This window comes from Atractosteus spatula, chromosome 3, assembly GCF_055471065.1.
Source record: "Atractosteus spatula isolate fAtrSpa1 chromosome 3, fAtrSpa1.hap1, whole genome shotgun sequence".
NCBI classification, from domain to species: Eukaryota; Metazoa; Chordata; class Actinopteri; order Semionotiformes; family Lepisosteidae; genus Atractosteus; species Atractosteus spatula.
This window is the reverse complement of record NC_142708.1, coordinates 13633210-13648779: the sequence shown is the minus strand read 5'-3', so window position 1 is coordinate 13648779 and position 15570 is coordinate 13633210. Positions and strand designations below refer to the sequence as shown.

At 37.3% G+C, this 15570-nt stretch overlaps 1 protein-coding gene across 1 annotated transcript in view; it reads right to left on the bottom strand.

Moving 5' to 3' along the window:
- The window catches only part of LOC148837442 (ephrin type-A receptor 5-like), a 92099-nt gene extending 82138 nt beyond the window's left edge, over window positions 1–9961 (bottom strand). The window contains exon 1 of the mRNA XM_088910251.1: window positions 9502–9961. Within this exon, the coding sequence (XP_088766377.1) occupies window positions 9502–9961 (460 nt within the window). The remainder of the gene's footprint in view (window positions 1–9501) is intronic.
- Window positions 9962–15570: the final 5609 nt, after the last annotated feature.

The following is a 15570-nucleotide window of genomic DNA, read 5'->3' as shown; positions in this document are numbered from 1 at the left end:
TCAAAATACTTTCCTTATTATACCAGTGTTACGTCCCAGTGTGTGGTTTGTGTGGTTTTTTTTTATGTTCCACACTGCTGACCCTTGATTGTTCTCCCTTCCCCATTGGCTCACCATTACACCACACTTTCAGTATGACATCATCATCAATTAGCTCTCAGCCAATCAGAACACATCTTATTCAGCATATAACATGGAGGTTTTCAGCAAGAAGAGGCCTTTCGTTTGACTTCGGTCCTGTTTGGTTTTGGTTATCGCTTCGCTTCGCTTCTGGTTATTGCTTCGGCTTCATTTGTTGGTTTGTTTTGCTTTGTGTGTGTGTATTTTCGTATAGCTTCGACTTTGTTGTTTTGTTGGTTTTTTTGTTAGTTTCTTTGTACTTTCATTTGTTTGTGTGTTCATCCTTGTTTTGCCATTACCTTGCCCTAAAGTGTTACATGTTCAACTTTTGTGTTCTTCTGTACCCTGCTCCTGTTGATTACTCTTGTTTTCCCTTATTTGTATTCCTGGTTCACTTGTTTTTGTGTGAACTTTTGTATATTAAGTTAGTTTAGGTTGTTGGGTACACTTACACACTTAGTTGATTTTGTATTAGTACACTAGTTTAGTACGGGTGAGTGCCATTTGTCTTGTATGGTTTTGGGTAGTCAGTGCAGGTTAGCTAGGGTGTTGAAGATGCCGAAGACTGTGTGTTTCGGGTTTTCTTTTGTAGTCAGATTAGGTTTCCCTCACTGTCCTAGCCAGCTCCATTTTTGTTTGTTATTTTCTTTCCTTTGGCACCACTCTAGTTCCTTACCCTTGTTATCACGCTTCCTAGTCCCTCACCAAAACCCCCCCTGCTTCCAAAAGAATTATCCTAAATGTTACACCCCTGTACCCCTAGACACTTGGGGTCATAACAACCAGAATCTTTATATTGTAGTCTGTGTTTCCTATTTATTTATCAATAAATTAATCAAACCAAATGCACAAATGTCTCTGAATTCCAGGCCCCTGTAATTTGAGAATTACTGTAATTGTTTCTGGGAAACTTTATCAAAACCCTTCTGAACATCTAAATACACTATGCTATATCCTTTGTGTGCTTTTTATTGCTGTTGCCTTTTCAAAGAACTCTGACAATTTGGTTAGGCAAAACCTGCATTTTCAAAATCCATGTTGAATATCCCCTAGCTTATTGTCTAGGTCATTTCAGAATCTGGGTGGGTATAAAATAGAAAATAACTGAGGATTCCAATTTTGATTTAAAAAGGACCCCAGCTCTTACTGGGATCAAAAGATCTATCCACTTTGTCAGATGTGCATAAGCAGTGATGTTTAATGCAGCAAGAAAAAGGGACTGACTCTCTTTAACATTTTTGTGGTGTTAAATATTTTTTATATTGTGTTTCATCTTAAAAGCTCTGATTATTGTGAGATAGGTATACACATTTCCTGGAAGCAATTATCTGCTTTTGATCCAGCATGATATGCTTTTAGTTCCTACATTGGTGTCTATTATGTTAGATGAAAGATGGCTAAATTTTGAAGTACAGTAAATTATGAACCGCATCATCAATTACTTTTTGACATAGGGTGAGTGCTGCCTATTTTGAGTTTTCATCTCCTCATCTGTGTTTTAGTTTAGTTAGGACAAAACAATCGAAACACTAATTAAATGCCAGGGTTTTAATCTACATTATATACTACTGATCAGTGGTTTAATAATATTTTCAGTTTTGAACCTCTAATGTTAGCTCATTTACTAGTAAATGTCATATCATCTCACATGGGAAATTAGTTGTACTTTCCTGTGAGGAAATACTGCTAGCCTAAGTTATAAATATTTAAAAATAAACAAAAGTGATTATGTGTAACATGAAAGTCTGTGTTCACAAGTATTACAAGGCTCAGCACAAAAAAATCAGAACAAACGTATACAGGTGAAACCGAAGCGTATAAAATTTTAAACCTTTTCTAAATATTCTCTTCATTTTCTAAGGCTAAAAAAGATGCACACAAGGTATCAAATGTAACAGAAAAAATAACTCCTATATTTCTATCTTACGTTCAATACTCACTTTTGCACATTAAATGGAAATTTGGTGATGTGCTGTTGGAGTTCTACTGTATGGCAAGAATCCACTTCAAATCACAAGGTACCCTTGGTGACCTTGCAATTACAATTAACTTGCCTCCTACTGTGTCAAATGATAAATGATGATTCAAATGTCAGACCCCAGACAGTCCCTTGTTAATGAAGAAGCAGTTTGTTTCAGAGACCTATTTCCTAGGAATATGATGCAAAGCACATTGGCCAGGGGTTTCAGGCTAACAGGCATTGATTTGTATTTGCACATTGTGGTAGGTTTTCTAGGACAGATATGTGGATAGGGACCATATATTATTTATTGCTTATTTAACCAATGTATGCTGAAATCCTAACACACATACTGTACACATAAGAACACTAGGTGGCTTGTTTGATAAAGCACTGCCATAATTATTAATTAATTTGTTACATGTTTTTTTACCTCAGTGCTTTATACTGTATATAACATAAAGTACAAAGATTGATATGGTTATTGTATATGGACATTGGACAATGTTAGGGCAAATAAGTGCTGAGAAAGCAAGTATCAACACAGATTATTGATTTGATGTCAAGGACAATTTACAAGCTTTCTCAAAAGAAAACAAAACAAAGGACATGACAGTCAAACCTTCCTTGTCATAAATTCCCTCTTGCTTGATATCAGAGCAATCACACATTTTGAGAAGTGCATCACCTTTAATCTCTGTAAGTGGAATGACTGATTATTACTTTAGGAAGGTACCAAATATTTATTGCAAGCTTACTACACATTTACCCATTCAATTCAATCAAAATGGAGTGCTAATAGACTTATTTACAAAATGAAGAAGGAAGAACACACCCAAAATTGTTCAGGTGTTGACCAGTGAAAATCAATAAAATTGATAAGATTAACTGGATTCCCACTTTCTTGACTCCATTTTTTTAGAAATTGTTAATTTTTTTGCATACACATACACGTCATCAGTGGTAAAGATGACATGTAATGCAAAAATGGTATTATCAAGAAGGAACAAGCATGAGTGATGTTTCTGTACACAATGCTAGTGCGAGACAGCTTTTCAAGAGATAGGCATTAAATATTTACCTTTCAGCTTTTAGGTCACATACAGGCTATGACTTTCCAAAGACATAATGTCATTTTGACCAAGAAACCTCTCTGAATAATGGTTAACAAAAATAAAGTGGCGTAGTTTACAGCTTTTACCCAGAATCACAAATATTTTCTATGTTACAATTTAATGCAGAGGTGATAAAGTCCAATCCTAGAGCTACACTGTGCAGCAGGTTTTCATTCCACCTCAGCTCTTAAAGCATTAATTGAACTCACTATTGTCTTAAGTGGAGCAGGATAATAGCTCTTCTGGTTTTTTTTTCAGTGTCAAATGATTTGCAAAGACCTGCTGGACTCTGGATCTCCATATCTGGACTTGGGCAGCCCTAAATAATTAATTCAAGAGTGTATTCAAACATAAATAATTAAATGTTTATGTTGCAGGCCAGCTGTTGAGAGGATAGTAGTTATAGCTAACCTACTGTACCACAAGAGGCCATTAAGGCTGTTGTTGTCTCTATATAGATTTACATGAAGTATATGTGTTTTATTAGTTAATTGGTAAGAACCTCATTTTCACATGGGAGTAATTTAGGTTGGTATATAAAGGGACTGACAGCGATATCTGATGTTGGGTTGTTCTAAATTCGGTCTTTGGTGGTGTGGTTTGGAATTTATTTTTGCCATTTAATGATCTCCCATTAAGACACTATATTTTGCTGTCCATTTTGTCTTTCATAAGCTCAGGCCTCATGAGCCCCCTATTTGTAGGGAGGTCTGTCACAGCTTGTTAAAAAATGCTGTTACCAAGTACAGTAGCTGTATTTGATTGCTCTGCTCACAGGTGTGTCAGGTGGTCTGGTGGTTGGTTATACAGATAGTGAGCCAATCGCTTTGACATATCCTGTCCTACCAAACTCTTTAGGGGCAAAAGAACTTGCAACAGATGGGAGTGTAAAGTGATTGAATGTTATTATTAATCTTATTACATGACCTACTTGTGCAGTCTTTTTCCCTTCATTTGCCTAAATGCAGCTGTGTTTGTTGCATATGCCTTCTTACTTTCACCAGCACTCAACTGATAATTACATTACGTACAGCAATTGTTGATAAAGACATTACATACAGAACAATTAGACATTTAAGAAGCAGTATTTTCCTCATTGGAATTTCAAAAAAGACAGTTGAGGCTGCAGGATTTGTTCTTACAAGTGGTAAGGATCCCTTAAAACACCTTGGACATTTAAAGTGACAAATCATGAATGAGAAAGAACAACAACACGTTTTAAAATTGTTAGACAAGTCTTATCAGGCCTCTGGCAAAGTGTTGCAATTGCTGCAAGATAAGCTTTGGCAGAAAAGGTGTGTTAAATTACTTGAAAACAAAATCTTTACCTATACTTAAGGGTTCTTCCTGTTCAGTCACAATACAACATAATAAGCAGTATCTCATCTAAATATTGACAGCAAAAAGATTCAAGCTCCCACTAAAACATATTTGGCTATCATAATGAACCATGGTCAAGTTAAACTGAAACACTGTCACCTTGTTTTGTCATTAAACCCACAGCAACAGCAGCAACAAAAAACTGCATCTTTAAATTCATGGGGAATAATTACATTAATAATGCTCAATAACCATGTGAATAGTTATTGAGTATTACCCACTTGGTATCCCCCTGGCTATAGGATAAGGAGTATCAGCCCCTATTGAGAGAGAGGAGTTAACCAAGGGTTAGCTGCAAATGTGATGTGATGGGATAAATGTGGCACCACGCCCCCTGAGCACAAGATCACAGCCATCACACCCCCCTGTCTGTCTTCCCATCCTGCTCTCTTTTTCCAGTCACTTCCTGATTATACTGTCTGCACAGGGTCCTCAACTACGCACTGTGACAGTGTATAAACTGTACACCATATATTTTAACATATATACTGTTTTTTTATTTTAGTGCAATATCTTTAAGATGTATTACAGTTTTTTATATTTTTAAAATGTTATCATTATGTCTTTTCAAGTAAAATACAATTTTACAAAGCGTAATTCTGTAGCGATTTGTAAGCTATTCAAGCAGTAAAGCATTATTTAAACTCTAAACTTTAGTTTTTTATCTTAATTTTATGCTTTATCGAAACTCATCACATACTATTGTCCACTTATGTATTTTTCAAATACAAGTAACAATAAAAATGGCAAATCAAAAACCACTTACATTTCAGAATAGCTACAGTACTTCATATGAAAGACTATCCTTTTGTCAAGTGCAGCATAAATATCAAAGGTAATCAACTATAAAAACCTGTTGTAGCCCAAGGTAAGGAATTGATGGCAAAAATAAAAGAAGAAAGAGAAACAGACTTAATAATAACAACATCTAAAATGAGAGGAGACCTTTCAGCACATGCATCGCATTTTTGTAGCTACCTTTAATTGATCTGAAGATCACATGCAGCCATGTCTTAAACCATCATATCAACCTCAACAAAAGAATAGAGTAGTCTCCCCAACCCTGTGTATACTTAATGTATTTCTTGTTATTAGTTTTAAATGCACTTCAGGATAACAGAGGGGAAAAAAATACTTTTTTAAAAACACAAGTTCAGAAATGGTGAAAAGTGTATGAAAAGTATGATCCCATTAGTCTTAACAAGTTTCCCAGTTATTGGTAATGAAGGATATGTCATAATACTGCCACCAGCATGCTTGGCAGTAGGCATGGTGTTGACTGAGTGATGTACTATGTTGAGATTGTTTTAGATGTAACGCTCTGTATTAAGATCAAAAAGCTACAGTTTTGTCTTGTTTGACCACAATACATTTTGCCTCTGTAGCCCTTTCAAAGTCACAATTGGCCTCACATCTGCATCCATAACCAGTTTCCTGCTTACCCAGCAGTTAAGTTTGGGATATCCAGATCTATGCAACATCTGGATTGTTTGGTAGGCATTCTCCTTCTTAATGACTGATTTCACAGTGCTCAGTTGGATGATCAGTGTTTTTGATTTCTTAAAGCTTTTTCTGTCTTTTACTTCAGTTTCAGTTCTAAATTGTTTAAAAAACCTCCACTGTCTTCATGGTTTAACCCTTGCTTGAAATTTGTTACCTGACTAAGGAACCTTACAAACTCAGGTGTATATACAGTATTGTGTAATCACACAAACCACTATTAATGTGCACAGACACTATTAAACTAGTTGTACGGCTCATTTAAATATGTGTTATTATGCAAACAAGTCTTCCATATTTATTAATAATAAGTGTATGTTTACTTCTTTTTATTGTCTGCTTTGCATGTGCATAGTAGCTTGTGTACGTAATACAAATACAAATATCACAAATTGCTCCTTCAAAGTCTTGACTGCAAGGCTTCTTGACGTGGTGACTGTACCTTTAAGCTACAAAATGTGATAACTGTACAAGAATGTGGATACTTAAGCAAGGCACTGTATACGGTTGCATGAAAAGCACTATTAAAAATATATTTCATGTTCTTATACTGTATTTTCAATGCTTTCATAGAAATACAGTGCTTTAGACTAATAATATTTATCCAACCAACCTGTCCTCAATGGTGTTAACTTTTGTTAAATATAGCAGACATTAAACAGTTTTGAATTTAGGTTTTAACTTTTTAATGGTTTTAATTAATTGTGTCTGTTTTGTTTCTTTGGAAGGAATGTTATCCCTAAGTCAGTGAAGTCACATCCAGTCTGTTTAAAACAGTGAACTCTGAAGTTGGGTTTCAGCAGTTTGTATTAGGAAGTGATCCTTATTTTGTTAGGCATTTCATTTAACCAATTTTCTATCTTAAGATAATCCTTTTGAGTCTATGCCGTGCTGCCAAATACAATTTGCAAAATCCAAGTAGCAATCTCTCTCTGCAAAATTTACTTTTCCACATTTTAATGAACAAGCAATGGAGACACTATGGTATACATTTAGTTTTAGCTAATAGAAACAAGGGAACCTCAAATTAAATAACAAACTGTGTTAGAGTGCATTAATGGTGTTTTCAGCAATTTGATTGCGTTACACTAGAGCCAGTATGCTTCTCACACCCCTTTATTAGATTGACTAATGTACTTTGACAAATGGATTATGGACATTTGATCTTTATTTCTCCAGTTGTATATTAAAATTAACATTTCTTATATGATGTATATTACAAGCTTTTCATCCATTATGAATGAACTTTTTTTTTTAAATAAAGTTAATGTTGAGTTTTTTTTTTTGGTTGGTCTAATACACAGTCACTGGTACACGGCTGAGATAAAGCCCTACTGGCTTTATTCCAGCAGCCATATCACCCTGCAACTCACAACTAGCACCCCACTGAAGCTAAGCAGGTGTGAGCCTGGTAAGTACCTGGATGAGAGACCTCCTGGTAAAAACTAAGGTTACTGCTGGAGAGGTATTAGAGGGGTCAGTAGGGGACACTCATCCTCCGGGCTGTGTGGGTCCTAATGCCCCAGTATAGTGACGGGGACACTATACTGTAAAAACGCACCGTCCTTCAGATGAGATGTAAAACCGAGGTCCTGAAATTTCCCATTGGCCTTTACCAGTCGTGGCCTCCTAATAATCCCCATCTATGAATTTGCTTCATCACTCTGTCCTCCTCCCCACTAATAGCTGGTGGGGCAGCATGTTGGTGGTGGTGGAGGGGAGTCCCCATTACCTGCAAAGCACTTTGAGTGGAGTGTCCAGAAAAGCACTGGACATGTAAGCAATTATTATTATTATTATTATTATTATGATTATTCATTAGCAGGTTTTGTCTTCACACCTCGCTACCAGTTTTCCTTGATTGTCAGTAATCCTTCTCCCCTGTTCCCGACCTCCTCTCTCCTCCTGTCTTTTGTTCTTCCATACTTTATAAGCTTCTGGTTTCCCTCTCTCCCTCACACCTGAAGGAGTCCCCATAACCAAAACAGTGTTTCTCTTTTCTTTTCAGCACAGAATAAAACTTTACCAGTTCCTTTGCACTTTGCACTGGTTCCTTTGCACATTAGAGCAAAGAGATTTTTCTGATGTTTTATGTGACATTTAAGACAGTTTCATTAAGTAGTTTAAACTGACTGTGACTGTAGACAATGTTAAAATAGGTGTTAAACTTTTTTTTAAATAACATTGTCGTGTTTTTATTTTTTTTATTTGTATGACAGAGCTTAAAGAGAAAAAAAAGTATGTTTTTTAGCTTAAGCATTGGTATCTGTTTTGTGCCTGGTGTTGTTTACAAATACAGTACTATTACTATATTATTGGTGACAAGGCTGCTTGTTGAGTACTCAGGCTAATCAAAAAGCTGTGTTTGTAAATGTGTGTGCATGTACTGTATACATTTTTCACATTTTGTCGCACTAATTTTGTTAGTCGCCACTTGTGTGTTTTTGGTCATGGCTGACTGCCACATGACTGTACACAGGAGGGAATAAAGAAGTGTGGGCATACACCTTTAGCCTTCCCACCTTCAAGCAACTAGTCTTTTAAAATCACTGGCAACACAGCCCTAAACTGGAGGATCACTTCAGAAGCAGCCCTCACAGACACACAGAAATGTTACTGGTTAGCCCATTTACTGTAGCTAGACCAAGTGAGCCATTGAGCCCTATGATTATTCAAAAGAAGGAATAAATAATACATTCTGATTTCCCCCCCATTGTTAAGAAATAAAACTAGTTTAAGATATTAACTGTATGTATAAATACACTAATAGTGACTAATTGATCAGACATGACTTTCATTTGCTTAGCATTTGATATCACATAATAAGTATCGTGGTACAATGCAGGGAGTGTCTGGTGTGGGGGGCGGAGCCCTGGATTAAGGAAGACGCGTTGCCGTGGAAACCACACCTGACGTGTTTAAGTGAATTAACGGCAGGTGTAGAAGTGGGTTAAAGGGGGAAGATTCAGCAGGACCTCGACCTTGCTGTGGCTGCAGTGGTGAGAGGACAAATGCGGAGGCTCTGCTGTGAGAGAGCCGGGCTGAAGCATGACAGTAGCGGGTGTGAAATACTACTATTCGGGGCGATGTTAGAAGGGCGTACCGCCATGTACAGTATGAGTGAGCAAAGACTTGATTAGCCGCTGTAGTAACCCTGTGAGGGGGTGAAGAAGAATGTCAATCCTGGAGGGGATTGTGAGAGGAATAGCCTGCGAGGCAAAGACTGAAAACATCAGTCTGTGAGGAGAATTACAAAAGAAACGGAGCTTTGAGGTCGTCTAAAGATTTAAAGGGACAGCATCCTGCTAGGGTGTGAGAGCAGGGCTGTCGTGTCCACTGTATGAGTGATTTGTGATTCAATTAGTGAGTTAGTGTGTGTGGACCAGAGTGGGTTGTGTGGTAGAGGGACCTTCCCCCTGGCAATACATTGGTATCGGGGAAGCAAATGGGGTCTATCTAGCTTCACCCTCTGGGAGATCGTACAGCGGTGGCTGGGCATAAAGTGAGGTGGGCTGGCTGTTGTGAGTTCATAACCTAAGGGCGTGAGAGTGAGGCGCCAGAAAGGTTGTGAGGGTGTGTTAGAGAGGGACAGTGTGTTGGTTCTCGGCACGGTGTGTAGTGCGGAAGAGACTCGGTGATGTAAGTAGTGTGTATTTGTGTAACCCAACCTGGTGGCATCAGAAGAGGACGTCAAGGCTGGAGGTGGACCTGGGAGTCCGAGGCACTGGTTGAGTGTGAAACAGTGACCTAATGGAGTAGGAGCAGGAGGCTCTGTGCTGGGGTCTGGGACCAGGAGGTTCCTAGCAGTGAGGACAACAGGATGAACTTGGTGAACTTGAGACTCCGAAGTTAAAAGGCCCAGAAGTAACGGAATGTGGAGCCACATGTGGAGACGATATCCTGTTACCCCGATGAGGGGGTCAGTGTGATCACCACTCTTGGGAGGAGAGTGTGTGTAAGAAAAGATTTAAAAGGAGCACAAAAGATCTTATAAAGGGTGTGACAGGGGAGATGGAGAGCCTGTCCATGCCCAATGCAGTGTCAACTACCCCCATGGCACCACAGTATTTACCTGCTATACCTAGCAGGTGTATACTGATGGGATCACTTGTCATCTATATTAAATATTATGAATTCAGGTTCTTTGATTGTTTTTTCCATCGCTTATTGTATTTTGTACTGTACAGTCAATGAAATCCAACAGCAATCAACAATACTTATAATGATCACATTATCATTACACAAAAAATTACGTGGAGATGTAATTCTATGGTCAGCATCAGAATATGTCATTATGCACATCCTGTTTAAGAATACAATGCTATTTTGGAGAAAACTAAATTAAGACAATCAAGTGGATTTTGAAGAACTGAAAACATGATAAACCTTGTCTTTTCTCTTACTTTTCTCGTGGTTTGTTTCAACAAGATGGATCAAACCTCACAACAAATCTCATAAGGTAGAATTATAGTACGAAGAAGCAAACGTAACAGGGTTCGTAGCTAATAGTCACATCACTTCCTTCGATTTTTAAACACATTCTATTCCTGTAAAAGAGACTGATCTTTTGAAGATGTGGGTTTGATGTTTGGGCTATGAAAGCATCCTCGAGTTCCCCAAGATGGTGATTTGAATCGAGCTAAATCTAGAATTGCTTTACATTGCTATTGTCGATAGAGATGCATTCTTTCCCTGACTATGTAAAATATTAAGCAGGAGAGAAGCAAAAAGCTGTCGGGTGATGTAATGTAGACACCCATCTACCAATGCTTCTTGCATCTTGATATTATAAGCTAATGTTGAATTGCTTTTTACTTCCAAGGTGCTTGTAAAACTTAGTACTATGTTCAGTTATTTTTGTAACTTTTTGAAAGTGCCTTTTTTAGACGTAAAAACTTATCTTCGTTTCGATCTACTGTATTTCATCTACACTACGCTGTGTCTGGATTCCCATCCTGGATGCAATTTAACAGGAGTCAGAACATTTCAGTATATGAACTCTTGGGAAGCACCTGATCCCTGCTGCTTTGACAACTGCCCAACACTCACCCCCCTTGTGAACAGTGCACAAAAAGCAATTCATCACTGTCATCTATCTTCCCCAAGATCCTGTGCTGAAAGACACTCATCACAACTTTCTTGTTATGAGCCTGGTATTGGGTGGCAGTTCAATCATGCTTTCTATTAGAGTGCAAAAAAATGGAGAAAGGGGAAAAAAATCAAGATTCAAAAAAAGTAGATGTTATCAGCAAAATGTGAGAATGCTTTTATTCCTAGTATAAAACTGAATTTTAGATCACATCTACTGAGACCTCCTACCAGAAGAAAAGCCTTTGTTACTTGACATCAAATACTATTGCATCCACGTTCTAAAAGTCTCAATTTTTTTAAATTCATTTGACTTTCTACTTTAAAATATGTTTTTAACAGAACACACATTATTTTAAAATTAATAAAGTACATTTAATGAAAAAAGTTTTTTAATTATGGACTTTATTAAATTTGTGTTACTAATTCAGCTTGTCTTATAATTTACAATTCATTACTTTCTCCCTATCTATCTGAAAAGTAGTTATTCAGGAGACAAAGAAAATATACTTTCATGTACTATGGTATGTTAATTGGATTCAGAGTTTCTCATCAGTAAGAAAAGGCAAAAAGTTGAAGAGCTTGAATATTGATTTTGTTAATAGAAAAACAGTGGATACATCTACTCACAGTACTTCTGTAATAGAGACTGTTAAATAATTTTAAGCATTCAAACAGATTAACTAAATTTAGGGATTTTATGTTTTGCATTTTAAAAACATTTTAATAACATTTGTCTTTGCAACAGCAGCTTTCTAGCTCTGGCTAAGGATCTGCACCTGTGGCTGGAAGGTTGCTGGTTCGAATCCCGTGGCCGGCAGGGAAATCTTACTCCATTGGGCCCCTCAGCAAGGCCCTTAACCCCAACTGCTCCAGGGGTACAGTATAAATGGCTGACCCTTCTGGCTGACCCCCAGCTTCTCACCCTCCCTGTATGACTCATGGAGAGCAAGTTGGGGTATGCAAAAAGACAAATTCCTAATACAAGAAATTGTATATGGCCAATAAAGTGATCTTATCTTACTTATTTCATATGACAAATATACAACAGTTGGATTGAAATTTAAATCAATTGAAATCATTCAGATTGAAATCAGCGAGACAGTAACTTGATCAAGCATCAGCAATGGTGTCTAAGGATTACAGTATAATTTACAGTATACAGCCACTCCTGCTAATACTGCCTTAAATGATTACTTTCTACTTCATTTTGAGTATTATTTTTTAGGTAACTCTATGAACACTTATCATTTATTTTAAATCCACATTTCAGGAGTCACTTTATTTAAGTGTGGGGTCTCTCATGTCTGTGTACAGTAGCTTTCATGCAAAACCATGAGCTACCCACTCCTGCAATTGGAATCAATACCTTGGTGTCTATAACGAAATGGGTGAATAAACATCCTTTGATTGATAGGCTACTAACTACAATATAATAATAATAATATAATAATTGCTTACACTTATATAGCGCTTTTCTGGACACTCCACTCAAAGCGTTTTACAGGTAATGGGGACTCCCCTCCACTACCACCAATGTGCAGCATCCACCTGGATGATGCAACGGCAGCCATAGTGCGCCAGTACGCTCACCACACATCAGCTATTAGTGGGGAGGAGAGCAGAGTAATGAAGCCAATTCATAGATGGGGATTATTATGAGGCCATGATGGGTTAAATGGCCTTGTCTCACTTGTAACCATTCTTATGTTCTAAAATCTCTGCTTTATTTCTACTATTTTTTTTTATATTTGCTTAGTTGACCTACATTGTCATGCTTTTTGAAAACTGGTACCAGGTTTTAGTACTCTTTTTCAAATGTGTGACATTTTTATAGTTAATACCTTTAGGCCTCACATCAGCTCCTTGGTTTTCTTCCTTGGCTGTCGTTACTTATTTCCTGCGAAGTGCATAGTAATACCTTTGGTTTCAATCTACATTTTGAAAGCACTTTTATTTCTGGAGTATTGCTACTCCAGCTTCGGTGTTGTGTTGATGCATGCCCTGCATCATGGCTAATATCAGTAAGAAAATGTTGCCGGCCGATGTATATTATTAACATTTTCTGATTTTGAGAAATTTCCTCTGTGGTTTTCAGTGTTCTGGTTGCAGCATACAGTAGGTTAAGTTGGCAGTATTAGGATTTGTATTAATTGTACAGTAACTTCCAAATCTATTTACAACCTTGCTGAACTGTAACTAAAGGTTCATTTGACAAAAGAACCCTAGTTTATATTCACTGTAAACAAATGTAAAAATTAATAACATAAACTATAAAATTATAAAATGTGAAACACTGAGTTTGACACATTACATCTTCTCAACACAATGTGGGGAATCAATTCAAAAAGCAATAAAAAATGTAAGAATATTGAGTTAAAAGTGTGGAATGTAAATCAGGGCTGTTACTGTACTGTATGTTAAATTTCTGCAATACACTTGATCTGATTTAGAATATGTTGTGTATTTTTTATCCCCACAGTACAAACTATATATTGCTACTCGAGATGTTCTAAGAACTGAGACCACATACATTCCTGGGTTTAAAGGAACGTTGCACACTGACAAGCACAAATAACTCAATCTTTTTAGTCTTGAATAGAGCTGGCTACAAGGGAACCAGATCGAAGTATTCAAAATCTTCAAAAGCATTGAGAAATTCAACCCAGGGACCATTTCAGAATCAACAGCAGAACACAAAGTGGAAGTTATTAACTGAAGTTCAGGAAGAACAACAACAACATGTCGATCTCACCTACTGTAGGTGTTCCTAGTCATAACCATTACTGAAATTAGCGAAGATAACACAGACATCTCCTTTCACATTTGTTTCACATCACTCCTCAGTCCCATCTCTACCTTGTAGCTACCCCTTGGTTAACTCACAGTGCATCTGATTCTTGGATGCTGTTGTCCCTTGTGAAATAGAGCATGCAAGTGGTTTTAGTGTCATGACTGATTTAGAGCATTAAAACATTGACTAAACACCCAACTGTGCAAAGAACAATAGCAAATGTTTTTACATTCAACATCTTAAAAATGACTTTCTTCTACGTGGCATTTAAATTAACACTTCAGATGCCTCCTTATTTCCAGTCAGAACTTTAGTAACTAAAGTCAGGAAATCCATGGATCAAAGAAATTCCTCTAAAGGAGAAAACTGCAAACTTTTTCAGTGCATTCAACAACAGCAGACCTCATATAGAATACCTTGCTTAATGCATTACTTACAAAAAGCCATTGGCTAAAGGTGAAGGTTTTCTTTTTTGTTCCTAAGGCTTCTGGCTCACACCACAATTTTCACACCTAGCAGCTGTAAAATTGTTAAGGCAATAACTTTCCACACGGTTGCCTCCCTGCTAGTGTTCACTTTGGCATGCCACCTTAGTTACGGGCTTTAAATGTTACTCTGAACACTTCCCAGTAAAATGCTGGCCGTGAAATCAGAAAATCAGATCATTTTATGGTCTGTTTTCCTCTTTCTCTGGATGAGATTAGATTTTGTCATGCTCGACTAGCATGGCTCATTTGGGATGCGAGTTGAGGCTGAAGTCCTGACCTCCCTAAGAAGTTGGAGGCAGGGTATCTCTGCAAATGACAGGGTAGAAAAGGATACTCAGAATGTGCTGCACAAAAAGCTAATTGGTAATTAATCTGAGCCATGCAAACAGAAGAAGGGTAAGTAATTAAACACCAAGTGAAGTCCCAATTTTAAAAAGAACCCTGTAATTTGTTACATTGTGTTTTAAATTATGGTGAAGTCAGAAAAAATGCAATTGATTATACCTCTCCCCTCCAGAGAATAGCCATAGTTATTTAATGTAATAGAACTGAAGGACTTTAACTTGTTTTGAAAGACCTTAACTATTTATAGGAATGACAGATCTCTAAATTTATATAACTGAGAGTTGATGTTCAAAGGACTTTTTTCCATACTGAATAATAATGTAAAACATACAGTATATGCATACTGTAAATGAATGTGATAATGGCAGAAAACAAATCTTCAAAGCTGGTTTGAGAAAGTGTGTTTCATAGTCAATCGTTTTACTTATGCTGTTGTTGTTTATTCAGAAAAAAAAAAAAACATGTGTCTTTTGAAAAGCAGAGCTGTAAAATTTGCTGATAGTGCTGGAAGTGTGTCCTTTCCTTTGTCTTGACCTAATTTCAAAACGATGCAGCTGAATCACCGTCACTACACATGTGCAGCACAATGAGTGACAGGCCCCAAGGACCCTGCACTGGAGGTGTCCACCAGCCCTGGTGCTAGTCAGTGAAGCATGTCCAATCATGAGGCACCAGTGAAGGAAACCAACCTGCTGAGCTTGCACCCTGCTGAGACAGAATATCTCCAGTCTAACTCCATAGAAGTGGCCTCTACTGTCAGTGGATTTCTCCCACTTAAAG